Genomic DNA, 26866 nt, shown 5'->3' on the forward strand with positions numbered 1-26866 from the left:
TGAAAATAAAACTATAAATGGGGTTTTTAGGTTGGATTTTAAAAATTGGTCTAATTACCTCTTAAAAACTCTAAGTTTTGACTCTTTTACAAATCAATTATTTTTTTTCAAAATTAAAGGTATTTAAAACTCATTTTCAGAAATTAATTTAATCTTCTAAAAACCATAGTCGAAAATATTACTAATAAACCACGTCGCAAAATTCTAAACACTCTAAGACTAAAATTCCTAAATTACCCCTTGAACTCCTAAGCCCTATTTTGAGGTGTTACACAAGAACTATTAACTAAGGTTCAAAGGCTTAATGTTGAAGAGTGTATTTGCTAGGATTCTCAAAATTGATGGAGGAAGTTTCTATTGGATGAAAACCAGTTACATTGGAAGGTAGAGCCAATTAGATCGGATATTCACCAATTTAGTCAACAATTAAGAGTTGTGATACAACAAATCCAACATCCATTATCGAAGATTGTATGGTGCTTAGCCTTAAGCAGCTGATAAGGATGTGTCATTTAGTCGGTCTATATAATACTACAATGCTTGTGACTGTAAAAGAAATTTACTCAAAACAACAAATTTGCATAAATAATAATAAATAATTTAAACAAGAGAGTAATTAATTATTTAGCTGGGATTTTCTTAGATATAATGTTCTGAAGAGGAAACAAACTGATCCAACTAAGATTTTGTTCCATGTATAAAGGAATCCATATGCTTTAGAATTTGCAAAAAAATACAGAGAAATAAATACAAAGAATTCTAACTTATTGAGAAAATCCTTACATGTTAATTTCTTACGACAAATTAGGAGAAAATAATTCATCTTCGCTCAAAGTTGAGACGCTTGATAAAAAATACAAAAAGTGATGCATAAATTAAGGGATAAGAAGAGAGAACAACTGCGGAAAGCATAATGTGATGATTGCCAAACCCAAAATATTGGTCTAGCAGTTTAGCTATTGTTGTAGTTTGAGTATATACCACAATTTCATCATTTACATCTCCAAATTGTGAAGTCAGCAACACATCCAAAGTCCAAGATGTGGGCACTAAATAATAAATCCAGATCCACCAGCCAGGTATTTTCTACATAAACAACAACAAAATTATTATGTTATTTACATTTTTCTTTTCCTTTATATTCAAGAATATGAGCTAAGATTTACCTTTTACACACGTTTAAACCCAAACTTAATACTTATTAACGATTAGGTGGAAAACAAAAAAAATATGAACAATTTGGAAGTCTAAATGTTACACAGTATGTTGGAATATTTCATAACCACATACACAGCAAATTTAATATATATTTCTTTAGGAGAAGAAGGATGAAGAGTAATGAGATGCAAACAACTTACCGGTTTGGGAAGCAAAAACCCAGAGAAAAGATTAAACAATGGATAGAAAAAAGAGGTTAAAGCTCCAGCTATTGCGACATTGGGTGTCAAAGCGACAAGAAGCATCCCTAAATAGTTGAAGCCCAGCAGTGTAGAGAAGATGGCATAAAAGTACCAAAACACCTTATATGTTGTCACATTGTACCCTATCATACTATATGTGAGTAGCACAAACACTACAGCTTGTGTAAATAGATATGGTATCTCAATCAACACCTGCAATTCATTGATATTACTTTTACATGTTATAACTGTGTTTACTGTATTATAATATTTATTAAGTTCATGTGTTTTTATGTTACCTGTGCAAGGGTATAACACCAGGAACAGTACATCCCTGCGAATCTTTCTCGATACATAATGATTCTCTCAGTTGCCACAAATGGTTGAACAGCTGAACCACTGTTGCATCCGAGGAATATCACAGCACCATACATTGAACCAAAAATGTTGAATAAACTCTGTTGGTTGTTTCTGTAATGAGTAGAAGATTATCAAAATGTATCACCAGAACTGCTGCCTATAATAATAATGATTCCTTTACAAATTTAACTACACTTACATTTTCGTTCCTTGGTTCCAGAACAGTAGGCCCAAGATCAAAGAGACTGAGATAGTGAAAAAGAAACGCATCAAGTTATAGGAAGGAGTTCTCCAATAAGATAAATGGAGTTTCCATAGGCAACTTTTGATCTGTCCCCAGTAGTTTTGAGCAAATTGGGTTGGAAAATGCACTTCTCTTGAAGCTGGACCTGGAGCTGGATTACTCAATTGCCTTACAAGCTCTATGTTGTTCCTACCAGGGAAAAGAATGGTTCATTCGCACCTTTATAAATATCCACTAATACTACTCTCAACTATATTTAAGCATCCCGGCTACCTGTTAACAATCCGTATAGTATATTCGAGTTGTGCTCCTGTTCTTGTACTCATGTTGTGTTTATGTAATATTTTTGTTATTTTTCTAGTGTTATGTACAAAATTATCAGGTCCAGGGATATGCAATTAATTGAAAAAGAAAATAATGCTTTTAAGTTATGACTAGAGCCAGCAATGGAACCAAACAAATGGGAATAGGAAAACTTGTAAACTGAATCTATCACCACAATATGAACATTAGAACTTCTAGACAAGAACATGTATCTAAATAAGAAATCACTGGCTCCTGGTTCAACTTTAGAAAACACAAGAATTACTATGTTCTAATTTAACTTACTCATATAAGGCAGAATTCTTGTAAATTTCGGCAAAGTCGATCCCAAGTTCTCTTTCTGCTGAAGCTGAAGCAACCTCTAGAATCCATGTTGCCGGGTTGCAATTATCTTTGATCTTGGGCACCCCAGGTATATTCTATCATGAAGAATAGAAGGCGGCAGTTTATGTTCAGGAAGCAATAAGTTTGGTACATTTATCAGATAATGAAAGAAGCAAAAGTGGGCAACTAACCTCAAAATATTCTGTAACCTTACTTGAATGTGGTCCTATTGGCCCATAGTAGATCACACTCCCACCATGTTTTAGAAAAATCAACTGAGCATTAAAAGAGAGTATAGGATTCTTTTATTCAACTTTTTCATGATGGCAAGGAAATATAATGGTCCAAATAATTCTAGCCTAAGAAATGGATTTTTCACCTCATCGAATGATTCAAATATGTCATTGCTCGGTTGGTGGATCGTGCAAACAATTGTTCTACCTGTATCAGCTACATTCTTCACCGCACGCATGACAATGGCGGCAGCTCTTGTAGCCAAACCTGTGGTAGGTTCATCCATGAATATTATAGAAGGATTAGCAACGAGTTCCACAGCTATTGTAAGTCGTTTCCGTTGCTCCGTTGATAGACCTCTAAGACCAGGTGTGCCCACTAAAGCATCCTTGACTCCACCAAGTTCAATGGTCTCAATAACTTCTTGCACAAATTCCTGCGGAATCCATTAAACCAGCAGATTTAAGACAAATTACCATGAATTTTGATAGAAAAGAATCAGCATTTCTACATCTTTGAGGACTTACAGTTTTAGTTTTTGAATCAATACAAGCAGGAAGGCGCAGCCAAGCAGAAAAAATCAAAGATTCCTTCACTGTGATTTGAGGAGAATGTACATCATTTTGCTCACAATAACCTGATATCCTAACAAATGTTTCTTGAACCTTAGGGTAACCGTTAACTCTGATTTCGCCTTCTATGCATCCTATTGTTTTTCTCCCTGCAAGAACATCAAGAAGAGTAGTTTTCCCAGCTCCAGTAGCCCCCATCAGTGCTGTTAGAACACCAGGCCTAGCTGCTCCGGTGATATCTGAAAGTATTTTGAGTTTTCTCTGGGCATACCCTCCTTTTCTCATTTCCTAAGAATATAGTCAAACAATGCGCCAATAATAGCAGGCATAACTCCAATTTTACAAAAATATATATAACTTTTAGCCCTTCTTTTAGTTTCTCCCTTCTTTTTTAAGTATTAAATTTATATTTTATCAAGGAAAAAATAACATTAATTAATTTTGCTACCATGATGTACACATAGATTGTCACCTGGATGACACTTTAATATTTAATTATTTTTTAAAAATTTTTAAAATTAAAATTCATTCAAATTAATAAAAACTATTTTTTATTTTAAAAAAATAATTAAATATTAACATATCATCTCGTGGCAATACGGAATCAATTTTTTCATTCATTTTATGATGATGTGATAAAAAAATACAATTTAAAAGTTAAAAAGATATTAAAAAATTAAAGAGGACAAAAAACCATAATGATATCAATAGTATTGTGTTATCCAATGGCTCATGAATATACATAATATAAGTAAAACACGAAATCTGTGTTAAATATAAACACATGTTAACACAAATTCTCAAACATGATATTCTGTTCACAGTGAGCATTACGATTCTTAACAAAATAAAATTTGTATAGATATCATAAAACATGACAAAAAAGCAAGGCATACATGGATTAAGAAGTCATGTCAGGATTAATGAAGTCTTCCCAAATTGGTTCTCTATAGTTATGTTGCATAAGGAAAAGATGGCGTGATTACCTGAGGTGTGTCAACACAGTACTGGACATTTTGAAATGTTAATGTTGAGGGATCGAAAGGTAATACCATTCTCCCTGTGAAGGCAGACATGAATAATAGTTCAAACAAAAAGCAGTGATTTTAGGAAATCAAGATAAAAGAATGAACCTTTACTAGATTCTTCCTTTTTAGACACATCTTCCTTATCTGAACCATTGAGAGAATCCCCTTTCCTTATTGTGGAAAGCTTTTCATGAGAAATGACAACTCGAGAAGATCCAGGGGCTGAATGAGTTTAAACGAGTGAAAAATGAGTAACCATGTGTTTCTCTTCTCTGGAAAACAATGAAGCAAAAGAATGGAGCTTACGATTCAAGAAACTTAAGGCCAAAGTAAATCCAATGTTCCACACTAAAGCAAAACCAAGTAATACGGCAATTGAAATCCAGAAAAAATATTCTTCAAAGTCAAATCCATGGCTTTTTAGTATTTCTTGGCCTAATGTAGAGTTTGTTTCCTGGACCTGCAAAATAAGCAAAGAATGAATTTGTTTTACTTGGCTATGAGGGATGAGGAAAATGAATTAAGTTGACTTCTAGCTTTCATAGGATCTGCATTTGTTTGTGTTAAGATACATCATACATGTCATGTTGAGTAAAAATGAAACTTAAAACATGATCTCAAAAGCTAGTTTTTAAGGCACATTTTAAGGACAAATGTGAGACTTCTGACTCCCATCTGGACAAATACTGAGCAAAATGGGGATTTCCATGCGGGTAAGGAATCTATCTCTGCATTCATCACCTATCAGAAGGCTTCACTAGTTTGGAAGTTTCCTAGAAACATATATCTGGACAGGCTACATGGTTTCCTTTACAGATCCCTAAGCATTTGCTGGTGGCTTGAATGGCCATCCAAGATAGACTGCATACCAAGAACAGACTGATTTCATGGGATATGGGAGTTGATGGTAGATGTGGGCTTTGTCAGGACCAGCAGGAAACCAGAAACGAGCTATGTCAGTACTCAGTACTGGGTTGTTATCAGATTTTACTACCAAAACGCTTTGTATAGAAAATTGGACCTATCCTAGTGTCATTAAATTGTTGTTAAACTGTTTCATGGATTAATTTTAACCTTTATATTTTTATCAATTTTATCAATTTGATGTTTATTCTTTTTTTAATTAAATCTGATCATTAATCTTTTAAAAGGAATTAAATTATTTTTTATTTAATGAACATGTTAGCTAAAACATTAAATTTTTAACAATGTTAGTGTGACAAACACATGGCAATTCATATGTACTTCACGTTGACATAACACTGGTTGTCTTATATGGCACATCAACAAATAATTTAATATTTATAAAAATATTCAAAAATAAAAACAAGTTCAATATTCTATATATATATAAAGTCCATAAAAATTCAAAAGCATAGCATGAATGACATATGGATTGACTGGAATGATTAAAAATTTAGTGTTTTAGTTAGTATTTCTTTTAAAAGTAACAATTCAAATATTTTTGAAATGTTGATGGTTGAATTTGACTCATTTTAAAAGGTTAATGGCCAAATTTAGCTTAAAAAGTAATAGTAAGGGCCAAAGTGACAAAAGATATAAATATTAAAGACTAAATTTGTTATTATACTTATAATAAAATTAATTGGTTATTAAACAAAACAATGGTATTAAAATGGCATGCCCTAGCAAATAAAATATCTTTTAACATCTATCGGAAGAATTTGAAAGTGGGTGATTGGTGTAATGACTAGTTAAAGGATTCTCATGGTATGCACCATGTCACTATGTTTAAGGTTTTATTCACTTTATCTATATTTTGGTATGCAAAAAAGTTTTAGGTAAATGAATCTCAATGACACAATAAAATTCAACGACTGCTTATGTTTCGTACTGACGAAAAATAATCCACTGAGCATTAATCAAAACATCGCAAGAATATCAAGTTCTATAAAAAAAAACTTTTGCAGGAATTTATTATAAAACAATCTTTGAATATAAAAAATGATAGGAGAATAGAAAGAAATTTTGTTTCTATGTTTTTTGGTTGTACAATGCAAATGAAAATTCACTCCTATTTATAAGAGTTCTCATATTTTTTCATAAAGATATAACTATTCAACATGTTTATTTGGATAGTTGCCTATATTACCAATAAATCTATCTATTCAATAAATATATACTTGAATAATTATAACTCTTTATTAATTAACCAAGTGACACAAGTTTCTGTATTTAAGAGACATACCTTATCATTATGAATAATGACAACTCTTGGTCAATAGCCAAGTGATATAACTTTATGATCACTTGTAACCTTTCACTTGTAACTATTGGAACATTACAAATATTTTGAAAATGTTTCAACAATTTCCCCCAATTTTCAAAATATTCTAAATTTTGATAATTTTAGAAATCAATTGCATAAATGAAGGTATCTTACAATTGAACAGTCACTTAGTGAAAACATGTTAAGGTTAATCGAAATTGCATGGTAGACTGTGCATTGAGCCAACTATCCCATTTGATTAACCGAACATATCTCACATAACAATTTCAATGCCAATCAATGCACAATATTCATGAACACTATTATGGTCAGTGTCTATAACCTCTTTTCATGAGTGCTATTAGAGTCAAGCCCTGAGTTACTAGAAGCGGTCACACTTTCACTCACATAGATAGATCTCATCGAGGATATTCTTGTAATTATATCACTCAAACATATTTATGTTATAAGTCTATTAAGAGTATATCGCTCATCCTTCCTTTATCATTATGGGCACCTAACACTTTTAACTTGAGATGATATATTATAGATCATTTTATAGTGCTAGTAGTCACATACTAATGATGTACTTTGTCTAATTGATCTTAAGACTTGACGTTAAACCAATGTTGAGTCGAGTTTCCATCATGGGTGACTCAAATATTATAGGCTTGTACCTCATCCCTAAATTTTTAAATTTTCAACATAGCTATGTTAATTATTTATACCACATGGTGAAGTTTTATATTTATTTGTGTTTTGAAAGTTCACAACACCAACATTTTCACCATGTTCAATTATCTATTCTCTCACAAAAAAAAATGCTAATAATAATATCATTTCTACTATTATCAAATTACAACGATCACTTTACCTTTTCTATTATGTCAATACCTAGTTGTTATCAGCTTTTACTAGGAAAGGTTGTATAGGAAATCGGACCTATCCTACTATCATTAAATTGTTGTTAAAATGTTTCATGGGGTATAATAATAAATTTAGCTCTCAACATTTACATCTTTTATCAATTTGACTCTTTTGACCACTAACATTTTAGAAAGTCAAAACTTTTTTTAACGAAAATATTGACAAAAACATTAAGTCTTTTTAACAATGTTAGCATGACAAATCGCATGGCAATCCACATGTAATTTATGCTGACATGACACTATTTTTCTTATATGTTACGTCAGCAAATAATTTAAAATTTATAAAAATATTCAAAAAAATAAAAATAAATTCAAATTCCAAAAAATATATAAAGTTCATAAAATTAAAAGGCATAGTATGAATGACATATGGATTGTCATGCGAGTTAGACATATGGATTGTCATGCGAGCTGGCATGATTAAATATTTAGCATTTTATCTTATATTTCTGTTAAAAAATTAACAATTCAATTCTTTTTGAAATAAGGGTTGAATTCAACTCTTTTTGAAAAGTCAATGGTCAAATTAACAAAAGATGTACACGTTAAGGGCTAAATTGGACCTATCCTACTATAGTTAAATTGTTGTTAAATTGTTTCATGGATTAACAAAAGGCATAATATTAAATTTAGCCCTCAACATTTATATCTTTTGTCAATTTGATTCTTCTTCTTCTTTTTAGTTAAATTTGACCATTGGTCTTTCAAAAAGAGTCAAATCACTTTTTTAATGAAAATGTTAGCTAAAATGTTAATTTTTTAACAATGTTGATATGGCAAATTGCATGGTAGTCTACATGTACTTCATGCTGATATGACACTATTTATCTTATATATCACGTCAACAAATAAATTAAACTTTATAAAAATATTTAAAAACAAAAATAAGTTCAAAATTCAATATATATATATAAGTTCATAAAAAATAAAAAAATATAGTATGAATGATACATGGTCTGTCATGTAGGCTGCCATGATTAAAATATTAGTATTTTAATTAGTATTTCTGTTAAAAGATTAACAATTCAACCTTTTTTAAAAGGTTGATGGTGAAATTTAATTCGAAAAAATAATGGTCAAATTGATGAGAGAGAGAGATGTCATTACCCTTACCCTTTGCCATCTTGGAGCATGTAATTCATTTCCTGAGAGCCCTATGGTTGCATATGTGGCTGGGGAAACCCAAAACACCCACCTCAACCAGCTTGGCATGGATGCTGTAACCAAAGGAATAACATTAAAGGAATCATCATTGATTGTTAGTAGGTTTCATACTTACTAAGAACTATATTACATTGTGGAATGATGAAGCCACAAACTATCTGTTTCGTGAAAATTATAAGAGTGGCAGCTGCTATTGAAGAATCCATAGTTTGGCAAACGGATGCCAAGAAACGAAACAGGGATGCCGATGATACTTGCATAGTAAAATACATAAGGAACTGACGAAAGAACCTGAAGGAAAGGTAAAGGTCACAGAAACCTGAGTGCCAATAATTTCTTTCAAAAATTACAGTTTTTGAAACTCACTCACCTCCAAACTTGAGGGCTGTATCCTATGACGTAATAGGTAAGAGATGTCCAAACCAGGGACTGAAAAAATGAAACGGGAATCTTTAAAATAATACATGGGATTGCAAAAGCCCATGCTGGGTAAAACCCCAACGTTTTCTGCTTGTAGAAACTTGAGAGTCTTGAAACAGTCACGGCTAGCTCAGAAAATTCATCAACAACAAGTATCAAGACTGCATAAAATATTGCTCCCAAGTAGTAATTTGCATGAAGCGCATCAATATCCATACCACTCTTAAGAAATGAAGTCATTGTCACAATTGCAATGATGACAACCTGCCATGAAACAAGTTTTTAAGTTAACACTTACATCTCAATTTATGTTTCCTAAACTAAAGCAGAGATGATGATGTTATAAATATAAATAAAACGAGACCTGAGTGAATTTGAATATATACAAATATTTGTTCCTTCTCATGAGGAGAACTTCTCTTGACATGCAAGCTCTGAAGATTTCCCATCTTGAAACAGAATAGAAATTAAAGGAAAGAGCATTCTTGTGGCATTGAGATTTATCATATGGCTCTGACAGATCCTCCTCTATCCGTTTTCTCAAAGGAGATGCTCTAAATTTCTCGGAGAACACATCGGCTGAAATGTAGGAGTAGGGTAACTCAGTATTGTACCAGTATTGTGCTTGATCTTTCTTGGATAATACCTACAGCATACTCATATATCAAACTTCAAGCTGAAGAAATAAGACAAATACTCTGGGGTTACGAGAAAAGAAGAATAATTGAAGCTGGATTTCACTTGCCTCTTGAAGGAAGTCTACAATCTCTTTCCTTTGAGGACATCTAAAGCCACAGCTTTCGAAGAATTCGACAACGGCGTCACGTGGTCCATGATATACAATTTTTCCTTCAGCCATCAATATAATGTCGTCGAAAAGCTCAAAGGTCTCAGGTGAAGGCTGAAGCAATGCGACCAACAAAGTTGCGTCTGTGATGTGCACCAGTTGCTGCAGACAAGAAACAATTTGAAATGCTGTGGAACTGTCAAGACCATTGGTGATTTCGTCCATAAACAAAGTTTTTATAGGGCCAACAATGATCTCCCCTGCACAATTTACATACATGTATATCAATACAAGATTGAATAGCTCAACTATTCAACATGAAATGATTACCTGTGGTCACCCTCTTCTTCTGACCACCAGAGATACCTCTTTGAAGGGCATCTCCAACTATTGTACCAGCACAAATATCAAGTCCAAGAATCTGCTGTGTCAAGGGTTTGGAAACATAAGACCTACGCATTATAAAAGGAAGCATGATTAAGCTTGGTCACTAAAATTTACTTTTAGTATGTAGTCCGTTTGAAGGGTTCGGCTTTCCCATGTAGCCTGTATAATCAGACCAAATTGTTATAATTTATAAATTTCTCAAATAACATCCACTAGTAGAACAAACTATATGCAAAATCCAAAAAATTAAAGTTCAAACCAAATATTCTGACACTTAAACTTCATCTTGTTTTGTCATATACCTTCATGTAAGCATCAATATCTGGATCTGGAACAATCCTTGCTTCCTTCTCCCTTCTGCTTACCTCCATCATTAATTCTTCGTAACCATAAAACAAATGTTATTGAGTACCAACCAAGCCAGAAAAATTTCCGAACAGAAGAGATAAATGTTATTTCGAGTATTAAAATAGGGAGATAAAATCTCGAGATTAAAACTAAGCATAAACACATCGAGAACAATATCTTCATCATTGAGCGAGTGAGACTGCATGCTCATTTTTTTTATGTTTCTTTGCTAAAAATAGTGGGAAAAGAATACAAAATATTGATTAATGAAATAGCACCTTGTCGGTTGCCTAAACCCTGACAACGAGCAGAAAAATCAAGTGTTTCCCTGACTGTCAACTCCGGAATATGCAAGTCATCTTGGCTTATATATGCTGACGTCTTCTGTGGAACAAATTCTTCTAGTTTGTATCCATTATAAGAAACTTCCCCGCTTACCTATTACAATCAACCCAAAAAGTAGAGATTCTTCAAACCATCTTACTTGTTCTATAAATTTAGCCTATTATATACTTTTTGCATTTTGCCAACCTGCTTTCACAACATTATATGAATAGTATATTTAAAACGAAAACTTAACAAAATAAATTCTATTTCTTATTATCTTTAATATAAGAGTTAATTGCACAAGACTTTCTCAAACTATTACCTTCATTTTAGATTAGCCTTTAAACTTCAAAATTTTCTAATTACATCCTCAAACCATTCACGTTATATAAATTAGGTCATTTTATTGTTAAAACTATTAAATTATCCAATAAATAACATGTCAAACCTTATATAGCTAAATCTAAAATGAATAAATAGAACATTATCGCATAACTTTTAAAAGTAAAAGCTGAAAACAAATTAGTGAACGGTAAAACTATTTTTATAGTATTCATTTTTCTTAAATTTTTAATTAAGATTTCTAAAATTAAGATTTCTAAAATATGTATCTATTTTTATAGTATTCATGTTTCTTAAATTTTTAATTTTAAATTTTGTCACATAATATCCGACTTGTCATTTAACAGTTAAATTAACGATTTTACTAACAAAAGAAACTAATTGATATAACATTGATAGTTTAGAGATGTAATTAGATGTTTTAAAGTTTAGGGACCAATTAAAAATAAAGACCATAAATTGGGGATGTTTAGTGCAATTAACTTTTAATATACTTTTATTGTATCTTATAGTTCATTCACTAAAAGGATTTTATCATATATTATTTTGTATGAAAAATTATCATAGTTTTTATACGTAATTTCTTCTATATAATTATATAATTTTTTATTATTTTAGAGAAATAAAAATGGTCAAAATATGCCATAAGTCCTTGTAACTTTCAAAATTTTAGAATTTAGTCCTTATACTTTTATTGCTGGAAATATATTCCCTCCACTTTCAAATTTCAAAATTAATATCCAACTATTAACACCGTTAAATTTTTTCCGTTAAATCTAAATCCATTACAACGTCATTTTTTTATTACATGGTTACTAAGTGAGTTTTTTTTTCAAAATGTCACACCAACAAATTTTAGAGAAAAAATTAACAACGTTAACATTTTGACCTGAAATTTGAAATATAAAAACTAAAAAAAATAAATTTTAAACTTTAAAAAATATAGAAACTTATCTCATATTTTAACCAATAAAATATTTTTTAAAAAAAAGATGCCACCATTATTTGACCAACTATGTTAGACCATATTTATTTAGTGTCGTTTTATCAAAAAAAAAAATGAAGGGGTTCGATCGTCTAATATATATATCTTAGAAAACGACTCCCAGTCTTTTTAAATTATAGGAATAGTCCTCCCATTTTTTGTATTTTAACTATTTCTAAAAATACCTCTTCTGTTTTACTATAATAGTCCCTACTAATCTTTTTGATAAAATAGTCCTTACTAAATTAATTGATTCTTAAGTATGTTTTCTTAACAAATTTAATTTATATACATAAAATGTTTAAAAAATAATTACAATTTTTTAAAAGAATATTTTTTTTTAGAATATATACCTCTTACAATATTAATTATTTAAAATTAATATATTAAATCTAATAAATGAATTATTTTACAAAATTAGAAATTATATTATGCCACATATTTATATTTTATATCATATTTTAATATGGTATGATATGATATGTTGTATCATTTCTATATCAAGTTGCTGGTGCGCTCACAAGTAGGGGTGTTCATTCGGTTAACCGACCCGAAATTACTATAACCGAATTAACCGACCTTCCAAAAATTTTAACCGTTAACCGAACCGATTTTTTTTTAAAAAAATTTAACCGAACCGAAATTTTTTCGGTTAATAAGGTCGGTTAACCGAATTAACCGAAAATTATGTATTTTTTATTTTTGGTTAAAAATTACCCGAATTACCCGAATTACCCGAATTACCCGAATTAACCGAATTAACCGAATTACCGAAAAATACCCGAATTTTTTTTATTTTTTATTTTTAAAATTTAAAAAATTTATAAATTATTAAAGTAAATTGGGTTTTAGACTTTAGTAAATTGGGTTGTCTTTTAGTTTTAGTTTTATTGGATTGGGTAATTGGGTAAACTTTAGTTTTAGTTTTATTGGGTTGGGTAATTGAGTTTGGGTTGGGTTGGATAATTTTATTTATTAATTTTTTCGAACCGAATTAACCGTTAACCGAAAAATCATAAAAAAATTAACCGACCCCCGACCGAAAAAATTCGGTTAACCGACCGATTAACCGAATTCGGTCGGTTAACCGAATTTTTTTGGTTTTACCCGAATTATGCACACCCCTACTCACAAGGAAGATAGATTTGTTCTTTTCTGCAACAAAAATAGAGGGCTTGATTATATATATATATAATTGTATATATATATCACTTTATTTTATAATATTGTTACTTCCATACATATAAGAAAAAATTTCATCATGGATATTGGGAGTATAAGTTTAAGTAAATGCTGAATTAATCGTGACTTTTATATATACACCAACAAAACGTCCCTACTTGTAGATCTAAGTTAAAACTAGAATCAATTTTATTTTTTATTATTGAACTAAGGTCATGTTCAAATACAACTCATCTAAATCTTTCTCAAGTGGCTCTAAAGCTGAATGAATTATTAGAAAAAAATTGATTCTCATAAAAAAATATTTGATGTATTTTAAGAAAAGATTAAACCATTATTTGGGTCTAAATTTAGTAATTTTTTTTTCAAGTTAGGTTTTAAACTTGACAATTATTCCCATATTAAATTTGATTTTTTTTGTCTAAATGAAGTGCTGATATTGACAATTGTTCCTAAGTTAAGGCCACGTTAAAGTTTTTAAAGATTAACTAGAATAAAAAGTTGAAATCTCAATGTGAAAATATTTGCTAAGTTCAATACCTAATTTAAAAAAAAAACCCTCAAAAAAAGCAATTACCAAATTTAAATCCTTAAGAAAAATCATAGTTTTAAATCATAGAAAATAAGCGTTAAAAACTTTCTTGTCATTTAAGTCTGATCCAATTCAAGGAATAGTTGAGTGAATATAAAAATAGTATAGAGGAAAAGCCATTTTTCCAAGAAAGAATGTAGGTGATACCTTGAGAGATCCGTTTAGATTCGCTGAAAGTGCCTTCAACAGGGAGGTCTTCCCACATCCAGGAGGGCCAAGCAGCAGGTTCATCCTGCACAAAATCTCATTGAATTACATACATATCTATCAATCAATCAATCAAGCATTAATTCTAGGGCTTTCATACCTTCCAGGCTTTATGATGCCGCTAACATTGTTAATAATGCTTATCTTGGCTCGGTGTGTCTTAAAGCCAAACAGCCTTACTGCAGGGTACTGTCCAAAAACAAATTTCCAATTCATTTACTAGCAATCTTTGAAAAAAAGCTTCTCCTTCATACTACTTACACAGAGAACGGACAGAAGACAATTCCACAACGTGGGTAGAGGCTTCCCATGAACCACATCACATTCAGCTTCCACGCTAAGATTTCTGTATCTCACCTCCACTGTGGGCAACTTTACACCAACTCTACAAACAAATAAAATACCCAGTGATTTAGATTACATGTCTAAATGGAACAAACAAAGGGAAATTAGGTTAGGACCTGTCCAGTCTTTTTCTAGTCTTGTGCAACAACTGGAGGTTATCTTTCTCTATGTTTTTGATAAGCTTCTCTATCAAAACATGGCGCTCCTCAGCACTAAGCTTCTTAATATCTACCAGTTCCACTCCTCTACCAAACCCTGCTACAGTCCCATCACCTTTATCTGTTGAACATTGCGACTCCATTTCACCATATACACGTTCCATACTAACCAACTCAACACAATAGTTTCCAGTTTCCACTATGAACTTATGTCTGCAGGCCTCGCCCTCTGTATATATATGCATATATGGCGGAGACCATCATTTCAGAATCTACCACTTATATCACGTGTAAATTTTTTTTATATCTAGTAATTATAAGTGATATGTGTGCAATAGTTACCAACTTTTTTTTTATAGATTAATAGTATTTTTTATATTCCGTTTGTTGTTTATATTCTCTGCCCGTGATTGCTTTTTCGAATAACCTTATTTTTAATATTTGAATTTATATTTTATTTGGAAGTGCATTATATCTTATTATTGCATACAATAGGTATAGCTATAAATATTAATATAGAACATAATGTTAAATATTATTGTTTCTTAAAGAACTGTTAAATAATTAAGTGGGTTTAAATGTTTATTCAACTTTATTAGGATAAGTAAATGTTAGGGATAGTTCCTATAAGTTCACACTGACTAATTATTAAAGTTAGGTAATTGTTAGGTGATTATTAATTAAAGCTTGATTTTAATTAATTAACTTTATTATATATATGCATAACTGTTGGAACATAAAAGGATCATGTGTAAGTAGTTCTATAAATTTATAATAGAATATTGAATGCATTGTTGGTATATCGATCTCATGCACCATCGATAAATAATAATATTGCATCTCATCATTAAATAAAACAAAGAATAATGGAGGGCTTATAAATAAATACTACTAACTTTCTTTAAACATAAGTAAATACTAATTAATTATAAAAAATGCTAAAATCTTAAACTCTAAATTCATAAACCCAAGATCTTAAATTCGAGAATTATTAATATATCTTTATAATAGTTATGATTAATGTTTAATAATGTTTGAATAAAATTATTAGTATTTATTTATAAGTCCTTCATATTTTTTATTTTAATTGAATAATAATGTGTTATAATTCACTGATAATATATGAGACTTATACACCAACAATATATCAAAAAGTATTTTATATAAAAGGATACCGATTTTAAATTTAATAATGAACAACATATACTTACTTTGACAATTTTAATATTGAAAAGTCAATTTTGACAATTTACAGTATTAAATACATAATTAGTTATTCCTTCTTTCCATTCCTGAGCAGAGACGGCATTGAGGCTGCCTGCAGACAAATTGTAGAAGGTGGAATTGAGAAATTTTTTTAGGGGTCAAAATTAAATTATAATTTTTATGATAGTAAAAATATAATTTTAACATTTGAATGATACTTTATAAAGGATTAAATCAAATTTTTATCATTTTTAGGAGGATAAAGTACAATTTTACCTTTACTAATGTGAAATTTTAAAAGGCCTAAATAAAATTTTTTCATTTTAGGGATCAGTCCCTAGCTATGCCTCTGAACTGTAGTTTCAAAATTTTAAATCAAATCACCTACACCGTCCTTTTCTTCACTCAAAATTTAATTTTAGTTATGTGCTACACTCAATTTTCGAATTACATAATAATGATTAAATTTCAATTTTGATTTCTATACTATAATAAAATTTAAAATTCAATCTTTATACTTCAACTTTTTAACATAATTGAGCACCTCAAAATTTTACAATTTTATTGATTAGTTCAAATACTTTGTTTTGATTAAAATGTTGATGAAATTTTTAAGAGTTATTAATGTTATTAAAATTATTTATAATTCAAGTCCATTACAATGCCTTTTTTTAGTTATATGGTTATTAAGTATTTTTTTTAATTTTAAAATGTCATACTAGTAAATGTAATAAAAAAATTAATGGTATTAATAATTGGATATGAATTTTTAAATTCAAAAAATAAATAGACTAAATTTTTAAAAATTAAATTTCAAAAACACAAATGTATATTTTGATATTCAAAATGTTGATCTTACTAAAAAACAAAAAAAAAAACCAAGGGGAATGTAGGAGTTATGTTTTGAAAACTTAATACATTGCAGAATGTTGAAAGAATGTACGAGATATTAATGAGTTGAATATAATTCTGTTCCGGTATATCACAAATAGGAGTTAATTTTTCCGCTCGTAGGAGTACAGATGTCTTTTTCTTTTCGCCGCCCTCTAATTTCATGCCATAAATACCACAATGCATTATACCTCTCCACAAATATTATAAAATCTTTAAATTAATCTGATAGTATTTTTATAAAACTTTAAATTATTTTTAAAAATAATAAATATAGTTATGAGATTTTTTTATATTTTCTTTATAAAATTTATTAAAAAATAACTTAAACTTCAAATATTTTTTAAAAATAAATTAAACGAAACTTAAATTTAAAACATATTCGCAAAAAAAAAAAAACAAAAACTTACAACACAAAGATCTTTAAAATCTCAATTTTTCTATTTCAACAAAAGTTATATTGATTTTTTTAATACATATGGTCTTTACATTTTTTTTGCCACCCATCATGATTATGCACATATATATAATTAAATTAATTTTAAAAGCTTCCATGTTTGCTTTTGCAAACCTTAATCATTTATAATTATTTTTTAAAAGTTTTATAATTAATATTTTAATTTAAAGTAAAAAAAAAAAGAAACAAGCTTATATGGCAAGCTTCAATGACAACTGAAACTATATTTATATGGTATATGTACATTTAACGTGTGAATTTTTTTGGGTCACATTAAGTGCAATATTTTAGTATAAAATGGAAAAAAGTGTTTTATGCCTCAAAATATTTGAATATAATATACACATTATGAAAATAATTGTAACACCCCATATTCGATCTAATCGATGAATTCGAGATGTGAAACGCCACATTCATTACTAGAGAAACTGTGATTTCATTTGCATGTCTAAAATAGTATGTGTTGAATTGGTTTGGATATGGTCAAGGTATGGTATGTTTTGGGATAGTATTGATCTAGATGTGGATGATTGAAATGTGGTAACATATACATGTTTAGGTAGGTTTTGGATGAATGTATTTGAGGTGCCTTGAATGACAGATTGGTTGGTTGATTTAGGACTCTTGAATTGGTTATTATATGTATGTTTTGGTAAAGTTTTGATATCTTGATTATGTGCACAAAAGGCCTATAGGTGTATGTATGAATTGGTGTTGGAAATGGCTTGAATTTTGGGCAAATTTATGTCCACACGGCCTGAGATATAGGTGTTTGACTCAGCCATGTGTGACACATGGCCTGGCGACACAGTTGTGTATCTCTTGTAGGTTCATTTGCATGCAAGTCAGTTAGTTACCTGGCCTAGCACACGACCTGGTATACAGGCGTGTAGGCTATTTCAAGAGTTACATGAGCGTGTGACTCTACTCAAAAGAGTTACAGAGGTGAGGACATGGGCTAGGACTTGGCATTGTGTCCCTAATTCGAAGGTTACTTGGCTTGAGACATGGGTGTTTGTCTCAGCTGTGTGAGGCAAACAGCCTGGCCACATGACCATGTGACCCCTGTGTAATAAGCCCAATTTGCCCGGGCCCAAATCACAAAGAAATAAAAACCAAAAATAATTAAATGTCCCAAAATGTCCAATTACAGACCCAATTACGTGGCCCAAACCACTTTTAACCTAAACTACCCTAACACTAGCCCAACACCTAATAGCCTGATGGCCCAACACCTAGCCTAGCAGAGACCAAAATCAGAAAACCCTAGCAGCTAGGGTAAGCCTCCAGCGCCGCAACTGAGCCAGGCTTCCCCCTCACTCGTGTAGCGCCTCCGAGCCGAGCCACGCCACCACCAGGGACCACGCCTTCTGCCTGCACTCTGCCACAACTCCGTACATGCGCACCCTCACGCCCGTATACCTGCAACAACACGCACACAGCAAACAAAAAATGAACAAAAAGCGAAGAAGGCAAAGAAAAAAGGGAAATCGAAAGAAAACTATAAAAAAAGAAAAACAGAAAAAGGGGCGATTTTTGTATTTTTCCTTTTGGCTATATAAAGCCATAACGAAATCTGTAAAGATATAGATGGTATTACCCACGCATATTGTATCAAATACACGAAATCAATAGAGAAGAAGATTTTCTTTTCATCTTTTTCCATTTTGGTTCTTTTCGATTGCTTTTTTCTTTTTGTTTTGTTTCCCATCAAATATATAAGTGTATATAGAGCAAAAAAGTAAAGAAAAAGGGTGAAGAAGGAGTGTCTTACCAGAGTAGGCGCCATCGTAACCTGTTTTGCTCCGTCTGAATCGGAGTCCGATCGGGTTTAAGGCTGGAGAGCGGCGCAAAGTTGAGAGGGAGAGCTTAGGTTTTTCTTTCAAAAGGGCAAATCTGATTTAGATTAGGTTTTTTTTATTATTTTATGTTTGTTATAAATAAACGACGCCGTTTAAAAGGTGGGATCCGTTGATCCGGCCCGACCCAGTGGGCGAAGGATCCGCGCGCCTTAAAGCCAAGCGGTCTATTTCGCTTTGGGTCCCTCTGCTTTTCTGGCGTGGTTCAATCCAGTTCTTTTATCTATTTTTAAATCTAACCTTTTATTTCATTTTCATTTCGATTTGGTCCGTTACTACGCAGCGTTTTGGGGAAGCGGGATATTTCCCAATCGGGCCCCCATGTAATGCGCGTGTTGCATCATGGTCCTTCGCTTTTCTTTAATTCCATTTGCGCCCTGTTAATTCGATTTTGTTTATGATTTAATCCCTTTATTATTCAGTTTTTTTCTTTATTTTTCTTATTTAGAAATTTACTATTATTTTTTTTATGTTTGTTTTCTATAAATATAATCAACCTATATTTTTATAAAGAGATAATTAATACTAATACTTTATACTATTATATGATATAGATTTTTTCTCATGTACGTGTATATAAACTTTAAAATTTCTAACAATAATGCTGTATATTCTTGTACGTATACATATAGTATTTTAATAATATATTTACACATATAACAAAATATTGTTATTGATTCCAAATGATAAATTTTTTTTACGCAAAAGCTTTGTTCCTTTAAGTTTATTATTTCATATTATTTATTTAACTTTTATGTATATTATTATTAAGTATATACTACTAATTCTACTAGTTTTATTCACATAAATTAAAATGTATATATCAATTTCAAGTGGTTTTGCTTTTATTTTACTACGTTTTATTTCTTTTTTTTTAAAAAAAAAATCCTTCATTATATTTTTATCAACTTTGTATCGAACATTCGTATTATTTGTTGTTATCACTCTCTTTTATTATCTCAATTTTATTGATTATGAATGTATGATTTGCTTAAATTTTATGAATGTTTGTATAATATAATCAAAGTTGATATTGGTATTTGCTTATTATTAGTTTAATCGTCACTAGCATAAGTTTAAATTTTTATTATCTTTTACACTACATATGTCATTGATTAATCATATCCTTTTTTGTGAAAGTTTATTTTTAAAAGCTTCTTAGTCGTTTTATTTTACGATCCTAAAAAGGGGCTTGGCATTCATTTTCCTGAGAGAAACGTGTCCTAACTTATTGGGCTTCGATTCTTCTCGATAATGAGACAACCAAGTGCCCATTTTTATTAAAGTCATTCAACTATTTAAATAAAATTCATAAGATTTTTGGATACGACATTTTGGTATCTCGACCTCAAAAATGAAGGCAATATTTGATGTTCAAGAATCTCGAGAAAATTGAACCCTAACTTACTGGGTTCGGGTTTCCCAATTGACTTGAATAATCAATTATCCTTCTTAAAACACATGATTTTCTTTAAAGGAGAACAAATTTAATTTCAAAGACCGAATTGATGCACCAAAACTCATTGAGTGTAGCAATTTATTTCTTCAAAACGAGTCCGTCTTATTATTTTTGGTTTATTCAAATTTAAAAAGGATTGTATTTTAAAATCTTTTCAAAGCCTCGACATTAATACATTAAACAATCAAATCGGTACCAATTTTGGGCGTCACGAGGGTGCTAACCCTTCCTCGTGCGTAACCGACTCCCGAACCTTTTTTCTCAAAATTTGCAGACCTAAAATTGTTTTAAAGGTGGTCCAATCACACCACAATAAAAGATCGGTGGCGACTCCCCATTTCCATTTTCAAAATCGGTACCTATTTTTCAAATATAAAAAAAAGGGGTTCGACACCCTGTAGTCAAAATTTTGAATTTTTTTTCTTAAACCTTTTAAATATTTCTGATTTAGTCTCGAATTATTTCTGAGGTATTTCTAAGGCCTCGATTTAGGGACAATATGTATCTGAATGGTTGTTTCATATTATGTTTATAATGATGTATGAAATGTATGCTAATGTTCTGTTTGTTTGGTAATGCTTCGTAACCCTAATTTAGTGACGAATACGGGTTAGGGTTGTTACATTTAGTGGTATTAGAGCTGCGATTTAGTCAGTTCTTGAATTGAACGTAACATGTATGAGGCTAGAAATACATGCCATTATAAAACCTGTGGTAGTGTGATAATTCCTGACTCAAATTGAACTATATTTTCATATAGATAAGATGTCAACCAACGAGCTGATTTCGATGAAGTAGAAAGTAATGCGCAAGCTCCGTTCATGGAACAACATCTAACGGTAGTAGGCCCATATCTGAGTGTCAGGAAGGAGAGGCTAAGGAAGCTTCTTCCAGATGATGTTTGAGTGGTTTACTAAGTTCGTGCGAATGAACCCAATGGCTCAATGACCTCTACCCCCACTTGTAGTTCCTCAAGGTTTGGGGCTGAAAAGTATGGGGCTGAAGAGTTCGAGGTACAGCTGAAGATGATCTAGAGAGAGCTGAGTCTTGGTTAGAAAACACTGTGAGAGTTTTCGATGAATTATCATGTACTTCTGTGGAATGTTTGAAATGTGCTATTTCATTGTTGAAAGATTCGGCTTATTAGTGGTGGAACACCTTAGTTGCGGTAGTACTGAGAGATCGAGTAAATTGGGAATTCTTTCAGGCATAGTTCAGAAAGAAATATGTGAGTCAGAGGTTTGTAGATAAGAAACGTAAAGAGTTCCTTGAGTTGAAGCAAAGTCGCATATCAGTAGTTGAGTACGAGAGAGAATTTGTCCGACTCAGTAAGTATGCTCGAGAGTGTATACTAACAGAGGTTGCTATGTGTACTTGGTTTGAAGACAGTTTAAATGAAGATATCAAGCTATTAGTCGGGATTATTGAGTTAAAAGAATTTGTGGTTTTAGTTGATAAAGCGCACAAGGCCGAGAAACTTAGCAAAGTGAATAGAAAAGTCGATTTTGAGGCTCATGATTCATGAAAGTGACCTATGGGAAAGTTATACTCATCGCCATCAAATAAGTCAAAAGAATTTTATAGTTGTTCATTAGCTTCGGTGGGCTATTCTGGGATAGATAGAGGAAAACAACATTCAAGCTCGAAACCTCAGGTTACGTTTGTAGTGAGCGTAGGTAGTGTAAAAAACAACAAGCTTGAATGTCAGCAATGTAATAGATGACATTTTGGTGAGTGCAGATTGACAGACAGGTCATGTTTTAAATGTGGTTCTTATGAGCATTATCTCAGAGACTACCCTGAAAGGTCTGATAAAGAAAAGGCTTAGACTACTTGATCGAGTAATACAGCTGCAAGAGGTAGACCACCCCGAAACACTAGAAATGCGGGTAACAGTCATAGTGGGACGAAAGATTTTGCTGTGAGATCTGAAGCATGGGCTCCAGTTAGAGCTTACGCGATCCATGCTCGAGAGGAAGCTTCAGCACCTGATGTGATCACCGGTACATTTTCTATCTTTGATACTAATGTTAATGTTTTGATTGACTCGGGGTTAACACACTTATATGTATGCACAACTTTAGTGTTAGATAAAAAATACCTTTTGAGTCTACCGATTTTGTGGTTAAAGTAACGAACCCTTTAGCTTATTATGTGTTAGTTGATAAAATTTGTAAAAACTTTCCTTTGATTACTCGAGATTGCAACTTTCCAGTTGATTTGATGTTACTACCATTTGATGAATTCGATGTGATTCTGGGTATGGACTGGTTAACTCTACATGATGCTGTTGTGAACTATAGACGAAAGCATATTGTGTTAAAGTGTCAGGACGGTGAAAAGCTTCAAATTGGATCAGACAGACTGGATAGTGCATCTAATGTTATTTCAACTATGAGGGCACAAAATTATGTTAGAAAAGGCTATGAAGCGTATCTCACTTATATATTTGATTCTAGAGTTTTAGAATTGAAGTTAGAATCAATTCTCATTGTGTGTGAGTTTACAGATGTGTTTCTAGAATAATTACCAAGGTTACCACCGACCAGAGAAGTTGAGTTTGCTATTGAATTAATGTCAAGAACATCTTCGATATCGATAGCTCTGTATAGATTGACACCTACAGAATTGAAAGAGTTGAAATCACAATTGCAAGAGTTGATAGATAGTAGCTTTGCTTGGCCTAACTTTTCTCCTTGGGGTGCTCCTGTTTTGTTTGCTAAGAAAAATGACAGGTCAGTGCGACTATGTATCAACTATAGACAACTCAACAAAATTGCGATCAAGAATAAATATCCATTTCCATGTACAAGTGATTTGTTTGATCAGTTGAAAGGTTCAATAGTATTCTCAAAGATTGACCTTCGTTCTGGTTATTATCAGTTACGGGTTAAAGACTCAGATTTGTCAGAAAATGTGTTCAGAACCAGGTATGAACATTATGAGTTTCTTGTGATGCCATTTGGCTTAACTAATGCACCTGTTGTGTTTATGGACTTGATGAATAGAATATTTAGACCGTACTTAGACAGATTTGTTGTTGTATTCATCGATGATATTCTAATCTATTCATGAGATGAGACAGAGCATGCCCAGCATTTGAGAATTGTTTTGCAAGCTTTACGTTAAGTTTAGGAAATGTGAGTTATGGCTCTGAGAATTCAAATTTTTGGGACATGTGGTATTGACATACGGTATTAGAGTTGATCCAAGTAAAATCTCAACTGTAGTAGATTGGAAACCTCTGAGAAATGTATCCAAAGTCAGAAGTTTTGCTGGATTTAGTCGAATATTACAGAAGATTTTTTGAGGGATTTTTTATTATTGTTACGTCGTTGATGAAACTATTGCAAAAAGATGTCAAATTCGAATGGTCTGAGAAATGTTTGCAAACTTTTAATTAGTTGAAAGCTTTGTTAACTGAGGCACTTGTGTTAGTTCAGCCTGAGTCCAGTAAAGAATTTTTGATTTATAGTGATGCTTCATTGAATGGTTTGGTTTGTGTTTTGATGCAAGAGGGCAAAGTGATAGTGTATGCTTCACGACAGTTGAAACCGCACAAAAAGAATTATTTAACTCATGATTTAGAGCTTGTAGCTATTGTATTTTATTTGAAAATTTGGGACACTATTTGTACGAAGAAAAATGTCATATCTTCATGGATCATAAAAGCCTGAAGTATTTGATGTCATAGAAAGATTTGAATTTGAGACAACATAAGTGGCTTCAGTTGTTGAAAGACCATGACTTGATTATCGACTATCATCTGGGAAAGGCTAATATTGTTGTCGATGCTTTGAGTAGAAAATCTCTGTCTGCTTTGCGAGCTTTGAACACATGGTTAACATTGATTGATGACAATTTATTTTTAGCTAAATTAAAAGCTAGACTGATGTTTCTACAACATATTTGTGAATCTAAAAATGTGATGATGTTTTGATCATAAAACGAAAACAGATTTAGACGACAACTGATTCATATTTTCATGTTGGTTCCGATGATAGTTTGTACTTTAAATACAAAATTTGTTTTCCAAAAAATTCTAATCTCATTCAAAAGATTTTACAGGAAGCTTATAGTAGTAGCTTGTTGATTCATCCTGGTAGTAATAAAATGTACGGTGATTTGAAACAAATGTATTGGTGGCCAGGAATGAAACGAGAGATTTCAGAGTTTGTATTAAAGTGTTTAGTCTGTCAGCAGGTTAAAGTTGAGCATCAGGTACCTTCAGGTTTATTACAACTTTGATTCTAGAATGGAAATGAGAACGTGTCACGATAGATTTCGTATCGGGATTGCCTCTATCTCCGAGAAAGAAAGATGCTGTGTGGGTCATTGTAGATCATTTGACGAAATTTGCATAGTTCATTCTAGTGCATACAAATTTTTCACTTGAGAGATTGGCAGAGTTGTATGTTGCTGAGATTGTTAGCTTCCACGGTGAATCAGTTTCTATTATCTCTGATAGATATCCACGGTTTATGTCTCAATTCTGGAGCAAGTTACATGAAACTCTAGGCACTCGACTTCATTTTAGTACAACGTTTCATCCACAGACCAATGGTCAGTCTGAGCGAGTAATATAGATACTCGAAGATATGCTTCGATGTTGTGTTTTAGAGTTCGAAGGTAACTGAGAGAGATTTCTGCCGTTGGTTGAATTTGCAGACAATAATAATTATCAAATGAGTATTAAAATGGCACCATACAAAGCTTTGTATGGCCGAAAGTTTTGACCTTTGTTATACTAGACTGAGTTGAGTGAGAAAAAGGTATTCGGTGGTGATTTGGTTTGAGAAATTGAAGAAAAGGTCAAAGTGATACGTGATAGTTTGAAAGCAACTTCGGATAGATAGAAATCTTACGCAGATTTGAAAAGAAAATATATTGAATTTCAAGTCGACAACAGAGTATTTCTGAAAGTATTTCCTTGGAAGAAAGTTCTTCAATTCGGCCGAAAATAAAAGCTTAGTCTGCGGTTTATCGGGCCGTATGAGATCATTGAAAGAATTGGGCCAGTAGCTTATAGATTGGCCTTAACAACAAAGTTAAAGAAGATTCATAATGTATTTCACGTATCGATGTTACGATAGAATCAATCAGATCCTTTACATGTGATTTCCCCGATAGATGTTAAGATTCAGTTAGATATGACATACAGTAAAGAACCGATTAGAATTCTAGCTCGGGAAGTTAAATAATTGAGAAATAAAAGCATAGCTTTAGTTAAAGTTTTTTGGCAACGCCACGAAATAGAAGAGGCTACCTGGGAACATGAAGAAGCTATGAAAGTGCAATATTGGAACTTATTTTCTAGTAAGATTTTTGGGGACGAAAATTCCTTTAGGGGAGAGAGTTGTAACAGCCCATTTTTAGTAATATTTTAATGCCTATAGGATGTTAGTAAGGTCGTATTAAAATTTCGTTAAGAAAATTTAATGTTTGTATGATTAATTAGGTGAAAAGGATTAAATCATCAAAAGTACAAAAGTAGAGTTCTATTAGTTAAAGGAGTCAAATAGCTATGAAACCTTGAAGTAAGTGGATTTAAATGGTAATTATACCATTTATAAAGCTAGTGTACAATTATGGACACAATTTAAATGATTTTTAAGGTTAATAGGTAAAGTTAAAAAGGTAATTTAATAATTAGGTTAAAGTAAAATATGGTAAAAACATAGTAGCATCTTCTTGAATGCATTTCTCCACCGAATTTAGAGAAGAAAAACTGTGTTTATGCACTTTGAAGGTTCAGTTATGTTCAAGTCTTGCATGTAAGTGATTTTAAACCTCGTTTTTAATGATTTCTATATTTTTGAAGTCGTTTTAGTTTAATCTAGCTAGCCCGGGGGTCAATTTGGAAAATTGTTAAAGATTGAGGGACTTTCCATGAATGTTGTTATATGATTCTTGATGTCTAAGGATAGATTATGAGTCCTTGTTAAATAAACAAGTTTTGTAAAGTGAATTTTGATGAAAATTTCATTTATGGACTTGTATGTAAAAATAGTAAAAGTTCAAGGCAAATTAATGAAATGATGGTTTGTATGGTTTGGTTTAAGTCTCTAGAAAAAATTGGCTAGCTTGAAAAGAGGATTAAAATGC

General features: G+C 31.5%; 1 protein-coding gene and 1 long non-coding RNA gene across 6 annotated transcripts; both read right to left on the minus strand.

Moving 5' to 3' along the window:
- Positions 1-698: 698 nt before the first annotated feature.
- On the minus strand, positions 699-15218 carry LOC107912951 (pleiotropic drug resistance protein 3). 5 transcript variants are annotated; one of them, XM_016841355.2, is made up of 24 exons: positions 14848-15218; positions 14648-14771; positions 14487-14575; positions 14327-14411; positions 11030-11189; positions 10706-10782; positions 10518-10562; positions 10347-10437; positions 9975-10276; positions 9594-9875; positions 9180-9493; positions 8940-9100; positions 8753-8862; positions 4793-4946; positions 4592-4708; positions 4445-4518; positions 3414-3746; positions 3032-3322; positions 2844-2927; positions 2614-2747; positions 1960-2193; positions 1700-1871; positions 1359-1613; positions 699-1086 (listed from the first exon to the last, which is right to left on the minus strand). In XM_016841355.2, the coding sequence occupies exons 1-24, from the start codon at positions 15132-15134 to the stop codon at positions 820-822; spliced, it is 4242 nt and encodes a 1413-aa protein (XP_016696844.1). In that variant the 5' UTR covers positions 15135-15218; the 3' UTR covers positions 699-819. The 5 variants fall into 5 exon arrangements, with proteins under 5 accessions (XP_016696844.1, XP_040947474.1, XP_040947472.1 ...); XM_041091540.1 differs by having other exon boundaries at positions 4598-4708; positions 10347-10440; positions 14848-15131; XM_041091538.1 differs by having other exon boundaries at positions 10347-10440; positions 14848-15130.
- Positions 15219-18552: 3334 nt separating this feature from the next.
- On the minus strand, positions 18553-19741 carry LOC107912967 (uncharacterized). The gene is made up of 2 exons (XR_001688371.2): positions 19218-19741; positions 18553-18865 (listed from the first exon to the last, which is right to left on the minus strand). It is a non-coding gene; the product is annotated as an uncharacterized lncRNA (long non-coding RNA).
- Positions 19742-26866: the final 7125 nt, after the last annotated feature.

This window comes from Gossypium hirsutum, chromosome D04 (genome assembly GCF_007990345.1).
Source record: "Gossypium hirsutum isolate 1008001.06 chromosome D04, Gossypium_hirsutum_v2.1, whole genome shotgun sequence".
NCBI classification, from domain to species: Eukaryota; Viridiplantae; Streptophyta; class Magnoliopsida; order Malvales; family Malvaceae; genus Gossypium; species Gossypium hirsutum.

Bases quoted from the DNA above. Each gene is read 5' to 3' on its own strand.
- LOC107912951 (XM_016841355.2), bottom strand. From the start codon at position 15,134: ATGCATATATATACAGAGGGCGAGGCCTGCAGACATAAGTTCATAGTG. The intron at 14,412-14,486 runs GTATGAAAGCCC...GATTTTGTGCAG, and splicing joins GGCATCATAAAGCCTGGAAG to GATGAACCTGCTGCTTGGCC. The intron at 8,863-8,939 runs GTAATATAGTTC...CTTTGGTTACAG, and splicing joins TGGCTTCATCATTCCACAAT to CATCCATGCCAAGCTGGTTG.